Consider the following 25,651-nt stretch of genomic DNA (forward strand, 5'->3'; position numbering starts at 1 on the left):
TGCCTGTATTACTGTCCTGCGAGGTTGGTATGTTTTCAGAGAGTACTTGTTGGTGTTGGAGGCTTGGGGAAAGGGAGGCCACAGTGTGGTGGTCTGTGGGATCCCTAGTAGGTGTGGACAAGGAACTTTTCTTTTTAAATAGGGTGGTGGGAACTGAATTCAGGGTTTTTGTAAATTCTCTGCCACTAAGTTATCTCCACCAAGGATCTTAGCTTCTGTAAGGTTTTGCTTTATGGAGGAGAGGACAAAGATTGCAGACAGACCTTTACTAGATTAAAAAGTTAACTTTTAATTCTGATATTCTGGAGTCAAAATAAGAATATGGGTGATATGAGTTTATCATTACATTTACAGTAGCATTCTTCATTTAAATAGCATGTCTCATTAAACCTTACATTACTTGGAATATTCTATTATTGGTTTTATTACCCATAGTATTTTGATATAAGAAGATAAAATATTCATAAAAATGTCATTTTCAAATAAGAAATGGTAATTTTATATCAGATTTTTTCATTTGGTATTCCCCTATAAACTTGTCTGGAGACAGGATTCTACTCTGTAACCTGCGCTAACTCACCATATAGCCCATGTCGGCTTCATAGTCACAGTCTCCTTCCTGCTTCAGCCCCCAGGTACTAGACATGCTTCCCTTTGTGTAGTGCTTGGCTCTCAAGCCTGCTTCAGAGCGAGGCCAGCCAGAGCACTGCATGGATGTTAACTGAAAATGCATCAACCTATGACGATCTCTACCTCCCCTTTAATATAAAACCTTTGGATTGCTGTCTCACTCAGGTGGCATGCTGGCTTCTCGACCCAGATTCTAAGGAGCCAACTCTTCATAGCATAGTGACCAGTTTTCTCCCCCATGAGCTAGCACTCCTAGAAGGAATGGAGACAGGCCCAGGAATTCAGAGCCTGGGGCTAAATGTGAACACTGAACATTCTGGGAGGTACAGAGCATCTGTGGAGTCTGTTCTCATCTTCAACTCCATGAATCAACTCAACTCTTTGTTGCAGAAGGAAAACCTTCATGGTAAGAGCAGAGTGTGTGTGACATTTTATGTTATAGACTAGGGATAGTGCATACATACAGTGAGTTACTCTGTGGTCACAGGTGGGTAAATTACAGGTCTTATGCAAATCCTTTGGATTATCTACTGAGGATGTCAAGAATTTTTTTTGTTGTTTTTTTCTGTAAAAGGTCAGGTAGTAAATACTTTTGATTTGCAGACTGCATGGCCTCTACCACAAGACCTCAGTCTGCTGTTGATCAATAGAACAGCCATGGTCATGTTAAAAGCATGCATCTGGTGCTCACTCAGCCATGTTTTTGACCTCTGGGCTTATTTATTACAATGATTTGAATTAGTAGCATCATATTCAGTTGTTGACAGTTATATATTTGACTTTTATGAAATGATTTTATCCATATAACAGATCTTTCATAGAATTTAAAAGTGAAACCATTTCCTTTTTAAGAGCTATTAATAGTTTCTTTAGTAAAGGAAAGTCATGAGATTCTCCTTTTCTCTCAAGACACCATGGATTTGTTGAGAAGTCTGCTGGCCCAGGATAAACTGCTTGACTTGAGACATGTAATAAATGATATATAATAAAGATGATGAAGAGAAAAATGTCTTCATTACGAGGAAGTTATACCCTGAGCTAACCAGATAGCAGAGCAATCTGCTGAGAATCTAAGCCTTGACTTGGAGCTGCCTCCCTTCCCAGACAGAGGCCTCCACCAAGCTGCTGGAGATTGTCATGTCTGGTTCTTAGGAAGTTGCTGTAAAGATAACGAGATACCGTAAATGCTTGTTATCACACTCGTTGCTGTGGTTATTATACCTTCACCACAAAGCCGCCTTCTTCCTAGCACTAAGGGACAGGATTACAAAGACTTAAGTCCACACTGACTTGTGTGTTCATAGAGGATGCTCTTCTGAGGTGATCTTCATCAGCAGCTTCTGTGTAGAAAGAGGTTTTGTGTTTTAGCCTCTTTAAAGCACTATAGGCTGACCAAGGAGAGGGACTGGCCCCCATGCTGTAGGGGTGCTCCTGCATTTGTGCTCAATAACGCTGAATCACAGCTCCTGCCCTGTCTCTCCTCGGATATCCTGGAAAGCCTGTCATTCTTATTGTCTCTGAAGATCATGCTAGAGTCTTGATTGGTAATGTTTTAGGCATTCATTAACTATTTGAATTTTAAGCTGGGCATGGAGGCACTTGCTATTATCCCAAATACTTGGAAGGCTGAGGCCTTATTACTATGTAGTTTTAAAAAAATGGGTGATAGAGAGTGTCAAATGTATTTTATATAATGCTAAGACTTTCCCAGTCATAGGACCTACAGAATTGTCACGCATTGAAAAACAGGAGGATTTTGGAGGCAATGTGGGAAGGTATTAAAATTTGTTTAGACATGATTATTTTGGTGCGTGAGAGATGATTCTGAGGTTAAGAGTGCTTGCTGCTCTTGTAGAGGACCCGAGTTCAATTCCCAGCACCCACATCAGGCAACTCAAGAACCTATAACTCCAGCTTTAGAAGATCCAACACTTTCTTCTGGTCTCTGAGGACACATGTAGTCATGTGTACATACCTACACATAGCCACACATAGACACATACATATAATTAAAAATATATAAAAAATGAAATCTGAAAAGAAAAAAGAAATGATTTTTTTTTTTCAAGATCTGCTTGTTATTTTCCTGACCTGCAGATTTCCTTTTCTTCTGCTCTTTAGATAGGTCTATTCTGACAGCTGGCCTTTTCCCCATGGAGAGATGCTTAAGTTGACGTGGATAAAATAGTCTTGTTTCCTCTTGTGCGTTAGTTATAGCCTTCTAATTGATTTGAGCGTAGAATGTTTTCTAAGTTTTAGAAGTCTCTGTCAGTCCGGACTGCTCACAAGATTGCCAGCTTTTCTACTCTTGCACAGATGGGGTAGGTAGCATCTAGTGCCTAAATGACCTACCCTTTGCCACCTTTCGCTGGTTTGGGGACCCATTCAGGAGACTGGGTTTGAGTGACAGCTTGGGTCGATGCTGGGGATTGTCCTGAGCTTCAGTGCCGAGGGCGTGGGTGACTTAGGGGATGATTTCAGACTCTGTTTTCTTTTCAGATATTTTCTGCAAAGTGGAGATGCCCTCTCAGTACTGCCTGGCCTTGCTAGAACTAAATGGAATTGGCTTTAGTACTGCGGAGTGTGAAAGCCAGAAGCATGTTATGCAAGCCAAGCTGGACGCCATTGAGACCCAAGCCTATCAGCTGGCTGGCCACAGTTTTTCCTTTACAAGTGCAGATGACATCGCACAGGTAGTGTCCTGGAAATAGAGACACTGGGAGGAACTTGTGGAGCTAAGTAACATGGGTCACAGCTTATCTCTCTGTACAAATTCTAAACAACAACACATAGTAAAATGAGACAACTAAGTAGAATCATTTGGCACAGTGGTATAGTTCCAGGCAACAAGTTGTACCTGTACTTCTGAGATGGGAAAGTCGTAAAAGAGACCTGGATGTTGCTCCATGAGATCTGCCTGCATCCAAGGAGGAGCCCTTGCTCTGTAGTTGGTGGTGGCAGCTCATGACAGTTACTGTGGCTCCATGATGCCATTTCTTTCATAGGCACTTGCCCTCTGTGCTCTACCTTCTTTTAGGACTTTTGTTAAATTTCTTTTTTAACCATAATTTAAGATTTTTATAACTTTACTGAAGTTTGACAAAGTCACTCTTGTTTTATTTTTAATACTTTCCATTTTGACTTTTTAAAATATTTTTTCCCTGCAAAGGGTAGTTGGAGTTTCCTTTTTTTCTTTGAGTGAGGAGGGCGTTCATACCCTGGGGAGCACCAACTGTTTGGTGTTTTCTATGTGCAACCCAGTAATGTAACGTTTAGTAACACCATAGGCTGTAGAGCCCGACTTGTGGGTCTGAGCTCCACCTCCCCGTTCCTTACCTGTCTGCAGGACCCTGAGTCAGAGTAGTTAAAACATCAACTCTTCATGTCTCCGTTTTTATCAGTGAGGTGAGGCTTGTGATTAAAAATGTCTCATAGGGCTGTGGCAATGATAAAAATATACTTAGTGACAACCACATAGATGGTGAATGATCAATAAACATTATAGTTCCTAATAAAAATGCCCTTGTTAAGCTAGAGAATTTTGTATTTTTAAGAGCACAAGAAACTTTGTTTTTTGAAGCCTGTGTTTTATCTGTTTTGGACTCTTTAGCACTTTCAGGGCATTCTTTGAGTGTAAGGGGGAGAGTTTCTAAATTCTCTAGCCTTCAGCTGAATACCCAGGTTACTGTGTACACAAGACACTTATCATAACCAGAATACATGGATTTCAACACAAGTGGTGTGAAGCAAACATGGATTTATGATTCCGGGGACCAAACCAGGCGAACCATTTTAGGTCTCATGGGGTCCCTGCCTGTATTTGCCTGCTTTCTTGAGTGGGTGTTTACTAACCACTCACTAGACCAAACTTTAGGTGTGAGCAGACTTATAATGCATTGGCTACTGCCCAGATCTTTGTTTTAAAATGAGGTGAGTTAATTTGTATATGGCAATTTCACAGTTAATTCTGAGAGAAATTTAAGATAAAGGACTACTAGACAGATAAGTGAGATCTCTGTGTTGTCCTACCTGATTGTTCATCCTTTGAGGATTGTTTGTGAGTGCAGGTAACATTCCACTTTCCCGTTCACTAATCTGTTGTGGGTTTGGTTACTGTGTGCATTATGGATTCCCAAATTGCATGAGAATCCCACATATGAGATGCTGAACGTCCCTGCCCCAGGTAGTTCTAATTGGTAAATAAAATTGATGGTGGCCAATGGCTGGTCAGGGAGACAGAGGTGGGGCTTTAGATTTCCTGGGTAATGGAACCAGGGGAAGAAGAAGGATTTAGAATCATCATGCCAGGAAAGGAATAGAATCCAGGCTTGAGAGCTGTGGAAGACAAAGAACCAGCCATTTAAGAGCCATGGAAGAGTGGCCTCAAGGGCCCCTCCCCAACTGAGTCTGGGGTAGCAAAGATAGAATATAGATTTTAGTAAGAAATAATTCAAGAGTATTGGAGAGGAGGCATTAGTTAACTATGTGGAAGTTTGAGAGTGGCCCAGCCATTACACTTTTTTAAGCATATTACAATAGAAGGCTGTGTGTGTGTGTGTGTGTGTGTGTGTGTGTGTCTTCAAGAATCCAGAGCATTTTGGTGGGTGACAAGGAACGTGCTACTGGCAACAGGGCGATTTGAGTAGTGATAATTATTAATACAATACTAATCTGATTTTTTCTCCTATCCTGTCATTCATATATCTCTAGGGATATCTTGATAAAATATAGGCTGCTGTTAAATCTTAAATTTCAGAAAAAAATTACTATAACTATGTCTCATGCAGTTAGAATTTAACCAGGTATTCCTATATTTTTACTTGTTAGATGTGGTAGCATATCCATATGCACGCATATATTTATATTTCTCTAATGCAGTTTGAGTGTAAGCCTCAATGCATGACATTTCTAAGATGCCAGCTGCTGCTTCTATTGTGCTGACAAGCACAGGAATGGCCTTCTCTACACTCTTAAGCCAGTTTGTTGGGGGCAGCAGCAGGGGTGGGGATCTTGTACTTACATGAATGGTTTCCATTTTTGGAATTATTATTGGGAAAGCAGTTCAAGGTTCATGAAAATCCATCCAAGGTATATAAGCAAATGAATAAGTATAGTAAATATGGTTCAGAATTGTCTAAGTCCCTCTAATTTGAGTTAGTGAGGGCTTGCTTCATGGGGTTCTTACCTGCATAGCTCACCAGCCACAGTGGATTAACCACCTTCTTTGAGCTTTCATGTCTAGGGACTTCTATGGCCCAGTGTTAGGATTGGATGACTTTCCTGATTGTCCCTGGTGGTTAAATGCAGCAGCCATGCAGGTTGCTTTTCAAGGGCCTTTAGAGGAGCTCACAGTGGTCAGCCCAGCCCCAGCGTCAGTAGCCCAGCTGTCAGTGCCTAGCATGACACGTACATGTCTGTGCTCCTGTAACAGCCTGCTCATAGCTCCCAACCCAGCGACCACGGTCAGTGCTGCTGTTTACTAAAAAGAACGTCCTTCCAACCCCCATGTTAAGTTGTAGAGTTTATAATCTCAAGTGACTTTAAAAACATAGCATCTGAATGATAGTACTTATAATTTGACTCTTGACTGAAAAGTGTTGATTTTTGCAGGTTTTATTTTTGGAACTAAAGTTACCACCGAATGGAGAGATGAAAACGCAAGGCAGCAAAAAGACTCTGGGTTCCACCAGAAGAGGGAATGAGAGTGGCCGCAGAATGAGGCTGGGAAGACAGTTCAGCACTAGTAAGGTGCTTGGGGGCACACCTGGGGCATGCACACACGGAGCACGTGTAGGGCACCATGGGGCACGCACGAGGCAGAGTCAGAACTACTTGCTTCTGACATCAAGAGCTGCCACAGTGAACCATATTCACTTAACCAACCAGGTTCAAGCAAGCAGGTTGGTTGGTGGCTCGTATTCTTGTAATGATCTGTGGAGATGTTGACCATGGGATTCAGGACTGCAGTCTGAGTTAGCAGCACTGCCCTTATTAAACAATGTGGATGTTTGTGAATGCACATCTGCAGACATTATTATTATCCAGTGTGCTTAGGTTTTTAGTAGAATATGACTTGCATATCTATATGAGCACCAAAAGTATCATAGCTGAAAAAATTATTTCTTCAGTTTCAAGAAAAAATACATTTTCCATAGATTTGTTTGAAGACCTTTAACCCACTACTTTCAAAGGAATTTTTCCAGTGGCCATCTGTGGACACTGCATTGTTTGGAGAGACGAGAAGATGGGCTTGGTGAAATTCCATTGGGAAGATGGGACGAGAAAATGTAGTCACCCTGGATGTGGAGAGCTGTCTAGGTGCACTTCTGTGGGATTTTGACCCTGACCTTGTTACGAGCAGCTCATCTGCCCTGAAAAGTGTCACAGCTCTGTTTGCTAGACTGTTTGTTAGCCTGGCTGGTCCTTTTGCCTCCTTAGTTTCTATTCTTAAGGATCGTGGAATCAGAAACATCTGCTTTTAAATAAATGCCTCGTGATGTTCTTGATAATGTAGATCCTGTATCAGGGCAAGGAGGGGGACTCCTAGGATGCCTCTAATCACTGACAGGATGGATGAGGAAAAACACAAGGAAAAGAGATGCTGTAAACTCTTGGGATGTGGGAGGCAGATGCTTCATGAAGCTGATGTTCTATTGATTTTGTCTTTTTAATAGGTATAAATTTCCATACTGCTGTCTTATGAACTGTACTTACAAAGTTATCATTACAGGAACTTCTAAAAACACCCAGACAATGACAGTTGTGGATATAGGATTTATGAGACTAAATTTTGAGATGTCTTGTCTTATCTAAGAAACAGTCTGATTTGCTATTGGAGTTGGACAGTATTCCAACCTTATCTTGTTATCTTTCTTTCCAGGATATTTTAAATAAATTAAAGGGCTTGCATCCTTTACCAGGCCTGATACTGGAATGGAGAAGAATCAGTAATGCTATTACCAAGGTGGTCTTCCCTCTGCAGCGGGAAAAGCACCTGAACCCCCTTCTCAGAATGGAGAGGATCTACCCGGTGTCACAGTCACACACGGCTACAGGTGAGGAGAAGCATGAGCTATGAGTTGTCCGGTTGTGAAAGGAAAGATTTTCATATGTAATGTCTGCTTGTGATGACCTGGAGACCCAGATTTGCAAACCTGTGAAGATCTACTGCACTTAGAAATTCCTCAGTACCGCCACACACAGGCAGACAGCACCTAGGTCCTAGGAAGCACAACTGGAGCGAGTCTGAAAGAATGCTTTCTTTGGCACAGGATTCGGTATTTGAGTCTGTATTTGACTTGGTGTCCTTAGCTAACTTGATTAAACCTTCACTTCTAGATGGGTCTCTGTAGGCCCAGGGATATTGGTATTGTCAACTCTCTCATTTTACACAAATGGAAAAGAAAGGTGTAGGATTTTCTGGATCTCACATGGATGTCTTGGAATAGAGACAAGTGTGACACAAAGAAAAATTGCTAATTTTCTAGGCAGTTACTTGTCAAACATGATGTTCATGGGAAGAGAGGGCAGTTTAACACATGCACAGAGGAGGTGTTTAGATGGGTGGAGTCTGAAAGCAGAAATGAAGAGTTGAATTCTGCTGTTGAGAACTGAGACAAGGTCTGCACCATATCAGTTTCTCAGAGCTCTCTTGTATAAAAGAACTTCCTGCATCCCTGGCTGTGTTGTTTATAGAGGACAAATACTGCTGGACACTGTTGTCTTGTGTCTGGCTGTAGTTCTTTTTCTGAATAACTTTCTCTTTGCCTTTGTCCCTAACAAGCTCATGTCTTGTTTCTTCCTAGCCATCTCTTGCCTTGTTGATATTTAAGTTTCACTTTGGAACATTTGTTAATATTAGAAGCTAAATGAAATACTTAATGTATATTAGTTATTTTTTCTGTGTCTATGATGAAATGCCATGACCCAGTGCAACTGAAGGACGAAAGGCTTAATTTGCCTTAAGGTTCTAGGGGGAATAGAGTCCATCAGAGCAGCAAAGGCATGGCATGACCGCAGGGACAGAAAACACATTCTATTTCATCTCTACAAAGGAAACAGAGGGAGCAAGCAGGAAGCTGGGGTGAGGCTGTAAACCCCCAAAGCCTGCCCTAGGATGTACTTTCTCCAGCAAGGCTACACCTTCTAAAAGTTCCATAACCTCCTCAAACAGCACCACCAACCAGGGACCAAGTGTTCAATGCTTGAGCCCGTGTGGGACATTTATCATTCACATGGCCACATGTTGCCCAAACAACATCAGCTTAAGTGTTTCAGAGGGTTACATACCTATTTGGTACTTGTCAACTCTACTGTATTTTTACTTTAGAAATAGAATATTTAATGAGCCTTTTTGTTGGCCACTAACTCAATTAATTGTCCTGTGCAGTGTGCTAAGGAGGGGAAACTTGGTTGCTACACAAAGCAAGAGCATTTTTTTCTCCAAACACCACTTTGGGGACTCGTTATCGCCCTTGCTTTGTGATAGTCTTCATGGAAATGGACTCTTAGCAGTCACTACATATAATTTCACCTTCTAATGAAATAAATATTTTAAATGGCTTGGACATTATTTTCCTAAGTAAACTCCTTGAGATCTTTGTTACTTAGCTTGTAGCAAGCAAGTAAGAGTTTAATTCTTGGTAGCTTTAACATAATTTTCATTTAATGGCTCGTTTCATGTCACAAAGCAGAAGGAGGCAAAGTCTCACCTCCTCAGCACACTGCACAGGACGATTAGTTGAGTTAGTGGCCAACAAAAAGGAAGGTCAAAATAAATGACAAAGCATGAGTAAACATCAATGAAAATAAATTCTAATCATGAAATCATGATCAGCAAAACTTCTATTTCTGTATTATTGACTATTATACCAATTATAAAGGCTCATTAAATATTATATTTCATATCTGTTTCTAGTTTCCCAGTGTGTCAGTGTTGCTGACTCTTGAATAATGGTGCTAAGGTGAGGCTGCCTCTCATTGCAGTAGATCTATCACTGTCCCAGTTGTCCTGGTCAGTGTCCACCTGCTCCGTCCCAGGTGCTGTGTCCTGTGCCCTGACCCCAGCTGCCCGGCATTAGCAGCTTTGCTTGGCCAGTGTGTCTGCTCCTGTCACCTGCTCCCTTGCTCATTCTGTGATAGGCCTAGATAGCTCGGTATACCAGGGTGTTCCTGTCAATCCATTGTTTCTAGAGACCTAGCTGAGTGAAGTGCACACTGTTGTAGCTGATTACTTTCAGAAGGACCTTTTTTAAAATTTTTAATTTTTTTATTAGATATTTTCTTCATTTACATTTCAAATGCTATCCCCCAAGCCTCCTATACCCTCCCCCTGCCCTGCTTCTCAACCCACCCACTTCTGCTTCCTGGCCCTGGCATTCCCCTGTACTGGGGCATATAATCTTCGCAAGACCAAGGGCCTCTCCTCCCATTGATGGCCAACTAGGCCATCCTCTACTACATATGCAACTAGAGACACAGCTCTGGGGGTACTGGTTGGTTCATATTGTTGATCCTCCTATAGGGTTGCAGACCCCTTTGGTTCCTTGGGTACTTTCTCTAGTTCCTTCATTAGGGGCCCTGTGTTTCATCCAAGACTGTGAGCATCCACTTCTGTATTTGCCAGGCACTGGCATAGCCTCACAACAGAGAGCTATGTCAGGGTCCTGTCAGCAAAATCTTTCTGGCATATGCAATAGTTTCTGTGTTTGGTGGTTGTATATGGGATGGATCCCTGGATGGGGCAGTCTCTGGATGGTCCTTCCTTCCATTCAGCTCCGAACTTTGTCTCTGTAACTCCTTCCATGGGTATTTTGTTCCCCATTTTAAGAAGGAGCGAAGTATCCACACTTTGGTCTTCCTTCTTCTTGAGTTTCATGTGTTTTGCAAATTGTATCTTGCATATCCTAAGTTTCTGGGCTAATATCTGCTTATCAGTGAGTACATATCATGTGAGTTCTTTTGTGATTGGGTTACCTAACTCAGGATGGTATCCTTCAGATCCAACCATTTGCCTAAGAATTTCATGAATTCATTGTTTTTAATAGCTGAGTAGTACTCCATTGTGTAAATGTACCACATTTTCTGTATCCATTCCTCTGTTGAGGGACATCTGGGTTTTTTCCAGCTTCTGATTATTATAAATAAGGCTGGAAAGTGGAAGATAGTGGAGCTTGTGTCCTTATTACATGTTGGAGCATCTTCTGGGTATATGCCTAGGTGTGGTATTGCTGGATCTTCCGGTAGTACTCTAGGACCTGTGCTTACTATTAATCTGTGAAAATGCAGAAAACTTGAAATATAATCTTAGCCTAGCATTGTTGAGTATGCTTTTAAGATCTTTTTATTACATTTATTTATTGTTAGTGTGTGCATTTGCATTCATTTGCTCTATGTCACTTTTGTAGGAGTAAGCAGACAACTGTTAGAGTCAGTTGTCTCCTACTGTGTGGAATCTGGAGATTTGCCTTGAGTTGTCAGGCTAGAAAGCCAAGTGTTTTACCCATTGAACCATCCTGCCAGCCCCAGTTGGATTGACAAAAGATCATTCTGAGCTACAAAAGCTATCAATTGGTGATTGTCAGGTTTATTTTTCTAATTGTTTTTCTTCTTGATTTTTAGGACGGATAACCTTTACAGAACCCAATATCCAGAATGTGCCAAGAGATTTTGAGATTAAAATGCCAACACTAGTAAGGGAGAGCCCACCTTCTCAAGCTCCAAAAGGCCGGTTCCCAATGGCAATGTAAGTTTCATTTCTCTATATTGACATTATTCTTTCGAGAGTGTGATGGCTCTAAAGACCCTATTGTATAAAACTGTGCAGTGGTTTATATTCCAGACAGACCATTTTGGTTCTAGATGTCATCCATTTCAAATCCTGTGATGGATGAAGCTGGTTGATGGTAATGACAGCAGACTTGCCCTAGAGTTAATGCTAGAGTTAACCATGGTGTGATTTGCCAAATATGGAAGTGCAGTGGCTAGCCATGTCAACAGTGTCCCTTGCCCCCACATACACTTAATAAGAGGAAGCGACTAGATAGTTTACATTAGGTCTGGTTAGAGGTTTGTGCAGTTAAGTGGGGTTGAGGTGTCTCACAAGCAGTTTATGGGGCGGTGCTTACAGAAGTAGCTCCATGTTTTACTGAGTGTTTGCTAACAGGGCTCTAATGTCTTACACTTTGGGGTGGGTTTCAGGTTAGTTGTTTAGGTTTCTTTGATAGGAATACTTTTTTTATTATAAATCAGACCTAGCATGGATCTGAGACTTGTAATGTTCTAGCTGATGATTTTATTTGTACTACAGAGGACAAGATAAGAAGGTTTATGGCCTGCACCCCGGGCACAGAACACAGATGGAAGAGAAGGCCTCAGATAGAGGGGTGCCATTTTCAGTGAGCATGCGCCATGCCTTTGTGCCTTTCCCAGGTAAGGGGCTCCTCGTTGCTATGGGTTGTTTGTAGGCACTGAGAAGTCCTGAATTGTGAGTAGGATTTACAGCTGTGCATTATGCTCTTCATCTCTCCTGTGCTTGATGCTGTGCCTGCCCCAGTACCACTGTGGTATATCTCAGTAGTAAGTACTGTGTGCTAATGCTGTGTAAGCCTCTGCAAAATGTAGCTGACTCTGCCCATCCTCCTTTGCCTTTGCTTCTGTGTGGGGCCTCACTGGTGAGGAAGTGTCTTTCCTTGCTTGCCTCCACTGACTTGGAATAGCAGGTGAGAGTTCCTGTCTGATTTCTTTGCTCCTGTGGTTCTAATCATGTCTGCCTGCTTCCTACTGCATGAGTAGGAAGTTTGCCAGGCAAACTTCAGCCTTAAGTCCTTCACTTGTTTGTCATCAAAATACCTGGAGGTTGTAACCCAGCTCCTTAATTACCCTACGATTACTGTGCCCATTTCTCTTTACCAGTGGGTAGTCTAGGTAAATAAAATTGTTACAAGTTCTGTCAGAAGCTACCTTCCATAATGAACTCACAATCTGATGAGGTAACTTTGTTGACAGCTTTGCTTGGTAAGTGTGAACTATCAGCCTACAAAGTCCAGTCTAACCCAAGGAAGCCTCGGCGCTGCGTGGTGCAAGGGATCTTCCCAGTGAGGACAGAGCATGGCTGCATTTAAAAGCCATGTTGCTCAATAGCAATTTAGTGTGAAGCATGCTCATGATTTGAAGTTTCCTAGCTGCCACATTGTACAGATTCCCCAAGTTCCAGTATTTGAAAATTCTCACCAGATCCTACAGAGCACAGATGGCCTTTGACAAAGCAGGTTCATCTTTTTAGAAGGATTGCTTTGAAGGATAAACTTGTTTGCAACCCACATTAGTGGCAAAGGGATTCCTGTGTGTGTTCTGGTGCTCATTTGATGTACAACTTTTTTCTGAATTATTGCTATTTCTACTTGCTTACCTCATAGGCCCAAGCTATAGTATCAGTTTCCTCAGATCAGAGGGAACACCCCATCCTGCAGGGTTTGCAGAGGTGCTAGCATTCAGACACCACAGCTATTCACCTCATCACCTCCTTCCTCAGTGATAATTCTTCATTGTTGTTTATTTCATTAAATAATTATTATAGATTTGCCAGGATTTCTTTTGCAGGTGTACATAGCTTTGGCTATGTGCGCTCTTGACTTTTACCTGAGAGTTCTCATTCTGTATATACTTCTATGTTTGGGCTTTTCACCTAACATTTTTATATTAAAGGCTTGTGCTTATCAGTAAGAAATGGGAGTAGATGGACCTGGTGGTACACACTTTCAATCCTAGCAGAGGCAGGCAGATCTGTGAGTTCTAGGCCAACCATAGCTACACAGTGAGTCCTTGTCTCAAAATAAAATAAGAAGTGGGACTATAACCCAGTTTAACCTGTGTATGCTCAGTTTGCACCATAGTTCTATCAGTTTGTTTGCTGAGTCACAGATTACAATCAGCCCAATTGTGTCAGGGTGATTGCTGCCGATGGGCAAAAGGCTGACCTTTTGCTTCTCAGGAGTAGCATCTGAGTGTGCCTTGCACACTTACCTGAGTATCTTGGGAAGAATTCTGGATGCTGCCATTTTAAGTGAAGAAATTTATTACTGACTATAGGTGTAATTTCCAGTCCTCTTATTGTAGTGAAATTCAGTGTTTTTATTGTACTTGAGGCTCTTCTGTCTGTTATTTCAGTGAACTTATGTATAAAGTCTGTCATGGATTTTTAGCAACCACTCATCCTGTGTAGTAGCAGCTAAAATATCTTTTCCTACTTTGATCATAACCTTTGTTTTTTGTGTTGGAAGTTTTCTTATTAAGCTCTTTGCAGTCCAAAGAAGCTTGTCTTATTCCCTTAGTTCTTTTCTTCTCCTACTGCTAACTTGATTTTTTCACTGAATATATTTGATATTGTTGAACCAAAGCACACTTAACATACACTTACTGCACACCACTTTGTCCATTACTTATTTGTTCAATAGACATTTCTCTTTTTTAGAGATATAAAGTATATTTTATTATTTGTCCCAACTGCACTTTACCCTCCCTCCCTTCTTCCAGTCTCTTCCCCCAATCTCTCTTTCCTTCAGATCCATCCCCCTCCACCTCCCCACAGAAAAGAGCAGCCTCCTAGGGACATAAGCCAAACATACCATAAGAAGTTACAATAAGACCAGACACGTATTATTCCCCCATCATGGCTGGATGAGGCAACTCAATGTGAGGAAAAGGAGACACAAAGGCAGGCAAGAGTCAGAGACACCCCCACTCCCACTATTAGGAGTCCTGCAAGAACACCAGGCTATACAACCATAACATGCAGAGGACCTAGGTCAGACATGGCCTCCTGACCTCTGTGAGCCTGCTTGAGTCCCAGTCACCAACAGCCATCTCTCATGGGTATGATCTACGAGAAGTTTTCTGTTATCCTGTTGTGTATATATTTTCAGTAGTATAAAGGGAAATTTAAGTCTCTTACCATAAGGAGCAGGAGAAGCATGAGAGAACTGTTGTAGATTGTATGCTAGGTGCTGTGGGAATACTAAGCAAGGCACCCACTGTCAAAGGACAGATACTAGATGTGGCTTCATATGTGGGAACTAAAGGGGGCTTGGGAATGAGGGGGGAGGGAGGATAGGCCACATCCAGCCAGAGTTTCTCTTATGCTCTGGGCAGGCAGATGCAGGAGGGCTGCCAGATGCTTTCCACTCAGCCCCGGGTGGGCATCTAAGCCACTGACCCCACTGGATGGGGGTGGACAAGGGGTAGTTCCTGACTGGGGTCCCGGAGAGATACCCTGAAGTCCCGGGGTTATGTGGGGGGAGGGCTTAGGGAGAGTGGTTCCCACACAGGTGAGAGTCTGTGCAACGGGCCTTGAACAGACAGTCTATGGTTTTAGAGCTTTATTATATATAGAAAGGCAGGGGGAAAGAGAGAAGGTGAAAAGAGAGAGAGAGAGACCGGCCATGTCCAAGAGGAGAGAAAGGGGAAAAGGAGGGAGGGAGAGAGAGAGAGAGAGAGAGAGAGAGAGAGAGAGAGAGAGAGAGAGAGAGAGAGAGAAGAAAGGCTAGAGAGTAAAAGGGAGAATGAGGAGAAAGGAAGAGAGGAGAGTAAGGAGAGGAGAGAGGAGAGTAAGAGCAAGAGAGTGAGAGAGTGAGGTGGGGCCAAACAGCCCTTTTTATGGTATGCTGCTGTTTACTGTTGCTAGGTAACTGGGGAGGAGTTTAGCCTGAAGGTCAGAAGCTTGGGACTTTGACTATGTGACTACTAACCATGCTTCTCCTGTGGGGGTTGTGGGGGCGGTAACTTTGACAGGAGCCAGAGTTTCCAGGATACATGAGAGAATTCCTTCCATCCTATGTAGGTGAATTATCACCACCAGGTCCCAGGGTTCAGACCTCAGCTCGACTGGAAACCACACTGTCTATGTTTAGCCCAATACCCCACATTCATATATATTACAGACAAGTGAAAACTTAAAAACCTAATGCACAGAAACAAACTTTATTGAACTTGAAGTAAGGCTTTAACTTTGAACACCAACCTTACAATTATACAGCTGCATATCTGCCATCTTGCTCACTTGCAGTGTGAGCTGTACTAGCTTTTAAAGGAGTGTGCTTTTCAGGTGGGCTGATCCTGGCTGCCGACTACTCTCAGCTTGAACTGAGGATCCTGGCTCACTTGTCTCGTGACTGTCGTCTCATTCAAGTCTTAAATACGGGAGCGGATGTGTTCAGGAGCATTGCTGCCGAGTGGAAGATGATTGAGCCTGATGCTGTTGGTGACGATCTGAGGCAGCACGCAAAGCAGGTGAACCTAGTGCACGAGCCTCAGATAACAGAAAGAATTAATTAAATGCTCACAACAATTTCATTTGAAGGTAGTCTCTAATGGTTTTGAAAATAGAATTGGATTGCAATGGATGACAGAGCTTTGAGCTGTTCAGCGGCTATCTTGCACTTTTACATTGGGTCATTGTTAGTCACAGACATGACAAATGTCAAGTTACTGTTTCCTAGCTAGAGTAATACCAACCTAACATTTCCCATCCGCACACCCTGTGGGAAGTCAGATGGCATTTTCTAGAGACCTTCTCCAGGTTCTCATCCCAGACTTAGCTGGTGGGAGATGCTTCCTCTCTCCAGTGCAGCTCAGCTCAGCACCAACACCTGTCCCCATCCCTGTTGAAAGAGCTAGCTCTGCTCCTCCTCTCCTGAATCTGCATTTACCAAGAGTCAAACCCTTAGTAACTAACCCTTATAACCCACTCTTTTTTCATATGTAAAGACAAAGTTTATTACTGCTATTGTTGCCCATGAAAAATGAATGAATAATTAAAATTTGTTATGTGAGTACATTTGAATACAATGCAACTCTAAAGAAAAGATGATGTTAAAAACTTGGAGGAAAATATAAAGGACATATAATATATAATATTAATGAGGCCACACAATCTCTGAAAGAAAAACATGCATATTTACTCTGATATGTGGAGTCTAGTAAAATATATATGTATATAAATATGTTAATAAATGTACATATGAGTACTGAACATATAGGAAAAGAACAAAAGTGATAAATATAAGGAGATGAGGAAATATTGAATGCCAGTGATTGTAACAAAATGGAATATAAGATAATTACTAGTATAACCCACTCTTGAGACAGGTGTCATTTATATCCCTGTTTTATAGAAGATAGAGCAGACATAATGTTAGATATTTGTTTACACATATTTGAGTGGTGGAGTCAGGAGAAGTAGGGAACATCAGTTAGTATATCTGACTTCTGAATCTAGTTTTCCAGGGGGATGTTGTCTGTGTTCATCAGTGCTGGCCTGATGCGGCCGTGAGCATGCTCAAACAGTGTGTGCTCTGTCTCAATATGCACCAAGTGATCCAATCCCCAAGTTTTGTGGAGATTTCAGGCCACACTAAACTAAAGCAGACAAGTACACTTGGAATCACAACAAAATAGTTTTAAAAGTCAGAAGGAAGAATAAATAGAGGTTTAAAGTAAAAAAAGCTCTTGGCCTGGTGTGATGACACACACTATCATGCCCCAGGGCACAGGCAGGCATGATGGAGGTGGCCTCTGCAGAGTCCTGAATTCAAGGTCAGTCTGATCTGCATAGCAAGTCAGGCCAGCCACAACTTCACAGTAAGATCCTATCTTAAAACAAAATTTAAAAATACTACAAAATACTTAAGAGGATGGGGTTCCCCTAGTGTGTCACATTAAAAGTTTTTAGTATTTTGACAGCATTTCATCTGATAAACAAGTTATCCTTTTTGTTGTTGTTTGGTTGGTTTTTATTATTGTTTTGTTTTGTTTTGAGACAGGTTTTCTCAGTTGATCTGGCTGACCTGGTTACTCTGTAGATCCAGTTGGCCTCGAATTTAGAGATCTGCTTGCCTGACTAAAAGACCACCACCCCCCAGCAGAAAGTTCTCTTTTCATATTTTATTCACCATTCATATGGAGTTTGTATTGTGTCAGTTTCCTAAATACCCACAAGTCATTACTTTTTATTGCCAACAGTCTCGTAATACAAATCTCCATGTTTTGGATGAAAGCATTTAGTTATAAAAAGATCAGGTGGCTGTGGCAAGATCATGCATGAATCCAGGCAGGGCCTGCTATAACTGTATAGCTCCCAAAGTTTACTTCCAAGGTTTTGTTTAATACTTTAAAAAAAAAAGATTTATTTATTTATTTTATGTATATGAGCACACTGTCACTGATATACCAGAAAAGGCATCGGATCCAATTACAGATGGTTGTAAGTCACCATGTGGTTGTTGGGAATTAAACTCATGACCTCTCAAAGAGCAGCCAGTGCTCTTAACTCCTGAGCTATCTCGCCTCTGCCTTCTTCAGCAAATTCTACTGGCTTGTTTAATACTTAATCCAGATGAATTTTGCATTTGTGGGATGTTAGACTTTAGGTAGCTCTAAGTTGAAGATATTTCTTTCTAGAAAAGTTTCCCCTATTCTCAAACTGTTTGCTCCTGTCTTACCAGTGGGCAAGGACAGGAATATTTGCAAAACTTTCTTTTCAGACTTCTAGGCATCTCCTTAGCAGACACCACTGAGATACCCTGGAGAATAAAACTTGCTCTAATGGCTGGTGGAAACACAGAAATCAATCTTCCTACTTTGACTGCTCTCACTCTTTATATTGTTACACACACGTGCAAAGTAATGCTCAAAGGCAGACCAGATGTTTGCTGGGCAACAGCTTCTGTGGGTCCAACCCACTAATTATTTCTTTGTTTCACTGTGAAGTAAAAAGTTTACCAAGGTATCAATTCTAATGAATACTGTATTCTTAAGTTTCATATGGTTGTGACCTTCAATCTACTGAGCATAATGCCTCCCTTTTAGATTTGCTATGGAATTATATATGGAATGGGAGCTAAATCTTTAGGAGAGCAGATGGGCATTAAAGAAAATGATGCTGCTTCCTACATTGACTCTTTCAAGTCCAGATATAAAGGTAAGAAAGTTAAGGGCCTTGTAGCTGCTCACCACATTAATTAAATTCATACCACAGAAATTTATTAAATAGTAATTAATCAGAAGTTTTACCAGGAATTATTGAGGACAAGTAGCATGCAGCTTACTGTCATTATTTGGTGAGATCAGCTTGTGTAAATAAAGGCAGAGCCAGACGTAAGCAGGCACACTTGCTATCTGTGCTGCACACTGTAGGTGAGGTTTAGATCGCTTTAGATTGACAGTAAAACATTTATTATTTGTGGTAGAAACTCTGAGTGACTGTTATGATAGAGCAGTTTACATACTTTAAATTTTCTCTTCTTTTAAAGGCTTATCAAAGTATAATTTATATACAATTAAAGTCCACTGTTTTCATATACATACTTCTGTGAAGTTTGACAGCTGCATGTAGTCAGATATTCTGTGCTTCAGCCAAGATATAGAAGATGGGGGAAAGGGGAGGTTTGGGGGAGGAGAGAAGTGGGGGAAAAGCTGCGGTTGGTATGTAATATGTGAAAAAAATGAATGAGAAAAGGGGCCAATCAGTAGTCCCTTGAAAAAGCCTGTGCTGCTGAGAGGCTTGTATTGTTTTGTTTTTTCTTTGCAAGAATGAAGTCATAGTACTCAGAAAGCCACTGGCCATGTATCAAAAGTACTGTCAGGAAGAAAGGCAGAATGGATCTATGCAGAAGTGAGAGGCTCTGGGATGAAGCTACTGAGCTTTGTAGATAACTCACCATATTTGAAACAGTCGTGGGCCTTGTAGAAGGAACACTAAACAGGAGACCTAATTCATGTTCTCACAGAGCTTCAGTTCTCCTTAACATACCTGGCAGAGAGCAGCCGGTAGGAAGGAGAATGTATTTATTTCTCACCTTGTCAGGTCTTCCAAGCAAAGTGTCTGCTCTAGTTTGTGGATTGACCCCTGTCCTTGATGTGGAGGAGAAGGGGAAAGCATCTAGAAGTAGTATTGATCCTCTGAGAGCCACACAGTCTTCAGTGGACACTGCTCACTGATAGAGGATTGAACTTCCTATGGCTGAAAGCAGGCAGTTCACGCTTAACTGGAGTTACTGTTGGATTGAGATATTGTAGGTGCCTTTTTTTTTTTTAACCACCCCATGTTTCTGATTTTTTTCCCTGAAATTTGAGTAAAAATTGCCTTAATTCTTGCAAGGATAGAAGACTGTTGAAAATAATTAAAAGTGATTAGAATCACACCAAGTCGTAGGTAATCCAGTGAGGGTTTTTTCAGCTGCCGCCTACTTTCTGCAAGCTCTATGTCGCTGTGTGGGTTTGGGGTTGTGCATATTCTGAGGCATTTGATAGATGATGTTCCCCACCCCCCACCCCCCAAACTTGGAGTTGAAATTTAAGAAGTAGGAGTATGACAGAAAAATGGTGAGAGGGAAAGAGGTGGTGGGAACCCCACATTCAGGAGCACATAGACATGACCTCCAGAGGTTAGAATGGAGATGAATGCAGATGATCTAGTCATGACACTGTGTGACAGGAGGAGCAAGGGCTGCTGTGAGTCAGGGAACAAGAACAAAGGAAAACCGGGAGGCACTGTGGGATTTTGTTGTATTTGTATACAATGATACACAGGAAGATTTTGGTTATAACTGTTTTTGTATTTTCTTTTAGGGATTAATCATTTCATGAGGGACACAGTGAAGAACTGTAGAAAAAATGGATTTGTTGAGACAATTTTGGGAAGACGTAGATATTTGCCAGGAATCAAAGACGACAATCCTTATCATAAAGCACACGTATGTTGAAAATTTTCTGAGTTTTAACATTTCAATGACATTTAATATTCAAAAAAGACTGTAATGTTCCTTTAAGGAACTCTTCATAATTAGATCTTTGAATAAACAAAGTTAGCCATTGGTTTTATAAAGGACTGTTGGAGTGATGACAAACAGCTGGTCACTTAATACTTCAGTGTGATATTTATTAGTTTTGGTGACTGGTTGTAAGTAAATACTTTTCTTTCCAGGGCTGGGGTTGAACTTTTGGTCATAGTCGTAATAGGCAAGCACTTTAATGCTGAAGTATATTCCCATCTTCATCCCTGTTTGTCCTCCTTCCCTCCTACAACTCTCAGAGAGAGCCTAAGTTGCCCAGGCTCACCCTTATAATACAGGAAAGCCTTAAAATTGGGATGCTCCTGCCTCAGCCTCCTGTATATCTGAGACTGGAGACCTGCACTGCCATGCTCAGCACCAACTCCACTGCTTTCCACTTCCTGCTTTCTCATGTCACACATTTGCTAACATTTTCCCATTGTTAGACTTGCATACTCTTAGTTCTACTTATTCTTTTTACTGTTTTAAATTATTACAGTCTTGTTATTAGTGTTCTACTTAACAAGTTGCTGTGACTGCTATCTGTTCCCCAGCTTAGACTCTGCCAGTCCCCCACTGCCTCTGCCACCACCAACTATCCTACCTTGTGTCACTGTCACCACCATCTTATCTGGTTTCTTTTCTTTCCTACCAACCTCTCCACAAGATTTAGTCTCTTAAGGACAAAGACCATATCTCTTCCCTTTTGTATCTCCACTGTTGTCAAAGAAAGCAGGTTCTAGATGTTAGGAAGCCCAGGAGTGTGGTGCAGATATCTGCTGAATCTCGTTTGAGAGCCTTCTTCAAGAAACAAGACATGGTGGAGGGTCTTACATGACAGGACCAAGCAATCATGTTAGCTGGGCCTTTTGTTTTCATTAATTTTATGTAAAACAAACAAACAAACAAACAAACAAACAGCATTTATATTGCCTTGACTCCTTGTCCTAGTTAATTTTTGATGACTGTCATGCATTGCATATGAAAGATCAAGGAAGTAATTTGAGTTTTTATGATGCTACTTTTATTCAGAGAGAGTTTATGTTGCTTTTTTTTTTCCAAGAGACTATAATGATCAGAAATATGGAATTACTTGGATGCTATTCCAGGTACAGAAGTGTTTTGAAGCAAGACTGTTAAAACCAGATTATTTTTCGTGTGTGTGTGTGTGTGCGCATATAAACTGCATGCATAGAGTTGACTTTTCTCTGTAATCTGATGGTGTACCAAGTCTTTGTCTACTAGTTGGTTCCTGATCCCAGATATGTTTCCTCAAGATCTTGTGATCTTGTCAGCTTTCTACAACCTACAGATACATTCTAAGTTCAGTCAGCTAAAAAGGATCCTTAACTGAACGTTGAAGATTTTTAAATCAAAGCAATCCAATCTTATGCATAGTCTACTCTCATATGGGTGGCCCAGAAGGTAGGGCTGCAGATTGTTATTTGTAGGATGATGCCTACCTGCCGATGTCCTGGGTCACATTTCAAACTTCTGGTGCACATATGACAACTGATCTGTGGATACTGAGGGCAAATTGAGACCATCTTGAGACCTATCATTAAGTACCTGTAATTGTCATTTATAGGCTGAACGTCAGGCCATCAACACAACAGTCCAGGGATCAGCTGCTGATATAGTCAAAATAGCCACAGTTAATATTCAGAAGCAATTAGAGACCTTCCGTTCAACCTTCAAATCCCACGGTCATCGGGAAAGTATGCTCCAGAATGACCGAACAGGTTTGTCTATATAGCAGTGAGGTGCTTGGTAGATCTAATATGGTGAAAATGATTGCATCTGAAAGGTGGGTGTGGGGAGGGCATATTTTATATTTCATTTCTAAAGATCTTAAAATATTTTGGTACCAGATGTCTTTATACACTTGGAAATTATTAATGATACCAAAGAATTATTATTTATATAGATTATATATGCTATAGTTACCACATTGGAAATTAAAGAATTTTTAGGCTTGGTTTAACATTTTAAGACAATAATAAAAATAAAAAAGGGGGCGCTGAAGAGATGGATCAGAGGTTAAAAGTGCATACTACTCTTGCACAGGACTTGGCTTCTGTTCCCAGCACCCACATCAAAAGGCTCCCAGTGGCTTGTAACTCCAGCTCCAAGGGAGCCAACACCTCTGCCCTCCTTAGGCACCTGTACCCACATACACACACCCACACCTGTACACACATCAGCACACCATATTTTAACATAAGCAACACCTTTTTAATGAATGTAAATCTTTTTGGAACAGAAGAAAATTAGTCCCAAGTCAATTTATTTTGTATTTCTCTGTAAGTCTCTTTGATGTCTGACTTATAAAACGATGGATTCCTGCCATTTTGTATTGCATATCTGTTAATCTGTGAGAGGTGATCAAAAATGCACACCCAGCACAAGCATCTGTAGTGCTGTTAGGAGTTTGACTTTGCACATGCAGGGATCCTCTGTGGCTCAATACATTGACTGTACCTGAAGTAGTGCCCGGGCCCCATGCCTCTCAGAGTGAAAGATCCTTAGAGAGACAGGTTAGAGAAGTTTCAGAAGCTTCATATCTTGTTTACTTCCTTCTTTCTGCAATGAAGTTATTGGGTATTTGAGTTTGCCTGCTAGGCAGCAGCCAGTATTTTTTTGATTGTTCCAAGACCTGTGTGTTTTAAAATGTTAAGGAATCTTAAGAAACTTGGAATTTTAAGAGCAAAATAAAACAAAATCTACTTCCCTCTAGTCTGATGGCATGCTGCTCAGGTTTGCTCTCTTTCTTGGAGCAGGATTGTTGCCCAAGAGGAAACTTAAAGGGATGTTTTGTCCCATGAGAGGAGGATTCTTCATCCTTCAACTTCACGACGAGCTTTTATATGAAGTGGCAGAAGAGGATGTTGTTCAGGTATGTTGTTCAGTCTACTATGTAGGCAGCAGATGGTGGGGGTCAGAATGACCGGTTCTTTGCCATGTACGATGTATTGGACCCTCTCTACCACAGGCTGGCTGCATAAACGTTGAATCCCTATGGGGAGAAAAGCCAAGCATGCTCAATTTCACACTGAAAGTAAGGGGATGCTTGATGCAGACACGTTTGTCTGAGGTTTCCAAGTTCTGAACTTCTCATCAGTGCAGGGCAGTCTGAATGCCTGGCTCATTTCTGATTGTGTTTAAACACAATGTAGAGCAGCAGTCTGGTTTATCTTTCTCTGTGGGTGAGCTGGGGAACAGCCTTTGATTGGAAGGAGTTTATTAACCTCTTTTCTTTATTTGCAGGTGGCTCAGATTGTCAAGAATGAAATGGAATGTGCTATAAAACTTTCTGTGAAGCTGAAAGTGAAAGTGAAAATAGGTGCCAGCTGGGGAGAGCTGAAGGACTTTGATGTGTGATGGTACAGTTAACCAGATCCCCAGAGCAGCCTGGTAGACAGTCACTTAGAATGCATAGAGTCTGCCCTTTGACCTGCTCTTAAACAAGCAGGTCTCCAGTGGGTTTCTAATGTATACCTCAGTCCAGCCCCTGTGGTGTCACAAGGCTTTGAGGGGAGATTTATTAGTTATCCTCACTCTCAAAGAGTATCTATGAATTTGCCTTTCATAATTTATTGGAGTGTTAAACAGTCTCAGAATGTATGCTTGAAAAATGCACTTAGCACTTTGGGTTCTCAACTGTGTAGAATGTGAAGGAGTGGAGCTGCTGCCTCAGGGCCATTTTTATTCCTGTCAAGGACTCCAGCACTCATAATGTAATCCCCCAAGAGCCACGGGCAGTGCTCAGCTCCAGTCATTAGAGTTATGCAGTTTGTGTGATCTTTTTCTACAGTAAAAACTTCTGAAGTAGAATTTTAAAATCTCAAATTGAAAATCTATAAGACAGTAAGCTGTGTGAAAGGCATCTAGAATGAGTTTTCATGAACTGTTGCCGCTTGTTCTTCTCATCGGCGGTCCAACAAGGAAGGATTTAGAGCACTCTTAAAATGAGCTGTTCCCCATAAGAAGTGTCTGTCAGCTTAGACATTGATTGCACTTGAACCTAACACTGCCAGGCCAGGAAAACGCCCCTTTGCTAGCTAGCCCCTTAGTGCCTGTATTTGTGGTATGATATGAAGAGAATTCTCAGGCTTAAAACATTGGATTTCTTTACTCATAACTAATATATCTTTTTGCTGTTCAAATAAATTTATGGGAATTTATATTAATGTTTTTAATTTTTAAAAATCTATTTGGTCGAAGAGTATCAGAAACCTTTGTACTTTATCAGAGGATTTTTTTGTGTGTGTTAATCATGATGAAAAGAGATACTTGCTTCATCAGATACAGTTGGATGGATGGGAAGGGAGAGGAAGGGGGCAGAAGATGGCCCCAAACTCTCAGTCCTGACTCCTCCATTCTTAAATGATGAATTTATAGGCATGAACTGCCACCCCTGTTTCATTATTCCTTGGGATATTATATCATATATAGACACACACACACATATATATGTATAATCAGCTATACTGTGTTTCTCAAGAAGAAAATCTGTACTGCTCTCAGTTTTCTAGTGGGTTGAAGCCAGTGAATCTATATGATTCTCCCTCCACACCTTCCTTACCACCTCCTCCAGACCTGTGCTCCAAATTCTAGACAGGGACTAATGTGTATATCCCATGTACCAGCACAGCCCACTGTGTCCACCTGACTTTATACCACCTTAGCTAACCTTAAAGCTCAGCCCAGCCCTCACGTCCTATTCTGTATACCAGCCTGATATGTCCATATGCCTATATCTCATTACAAAGTACAAATATGAGAGTCCAAGGAAGTATTCCCACCCCCAAATCCACCAGTCTTAAAGAATTCAAGACATTTAAAGAAAAAACAACTCGGCAACCTCAGAGAGAATGAGCAAAAGAGAAAAATGCCTGACAGATCTTTAAGAAAACACAAAGATAAGTTTGATTAAAATGACAAGGATAATCCAGGAGTTGAAAGCTGAATTATACTCGGCAACCCGCAGAAGCTTCTCTAACATAGACCTCATATTGAGACGCAAAAACTCAGTAGACTGAAATAAGACATTACACTCTATCTGGCCACAATACAATAATAATTAAGATCGACAGCAAACAAACCTCTGGTAAGCACACAAACTCAAAGAGTTAACTTTGCTAAATGATGAGTGGGGCAAAGAACAATGTCAATTTTTAAAATCCCAGAACTAA

General features: G+C 41.3%; 1 protein-coding gene across 6 annotated transcripts in view; it reads left to right on the forward strand.

Moving 5' to 3' along the window:
• Polq (polymerase (DNA directed), theta) overlaps positions 1–24,642 on the forward strand; it is an 83,679-nt gene extending 59,037 nt beyond the window's left edge. For 2 of the 6 annotated variants that reach the window (NM_029977.2, NM_001159369.1), the window contains 12 exons: positions 796–1,036; positions 3,130–3,323; positions 6,241–6,378; positions 7,511–7,685; positions 11,251–11,374; positions 11,939–12,060; positions 15,731–15,915; positions 18,493–18,604; positions 20,254–20,378; positions 22,045–22,198; positions 23,237–23,352; positions 23,724–24,640. In NM_029977.2, the coding sequence (NP_084253.1) occupies positions 796–1,036; positions 3,130–3,323; positions 6,241–6,378; positions 7,511–7,685; positions 11,251–11,374; positions 11,939–12,060; positions 15,731–15,915; positions 18,493–18,604; positions 20,254–20,378; positions 22,045–22,198; positions 23,237–23,352; positions 23,724–23,837 (1,800 nt within the window). In that variant the 3' untranslated portion in view covers positions 23,838–24,640. Of the gene's footprint in view, positions 1–795; positions 1,037–3,129; positions 3,324–6,240; positions 6,379–7,510; positions 7,686–11,250; positions 11,375–11,938; positions 12,061–15,730; positions 15,916–18,492; positions 18,605–20,253; positions 20,379–22,044; positions 22,199–23,236; positions 23,353–23,723 lie in introns of those variants that run through there. The other 4 variants (XM_006522733.4, XM_006522736.3, XM_006522734.4 and 1 more) reach the window with 3 other exon arrangements.
• The last annotated feature ends 1,009 nt before the right edge of the window (positions 24,643–25,651 follow it).

Source organism: Mus musculus, chromosome 16, assembly GCF_000001635.26.
Source record: "Mus musculus strain C57BL/6J chromosome 16, GRCm38.p6 C57BL/6J".
Lineage (NCBI taxonomy): Eukaryota > Metazoa > Chordata > Mammalia > Rodentia > Muridae > Mus > Mus musculus.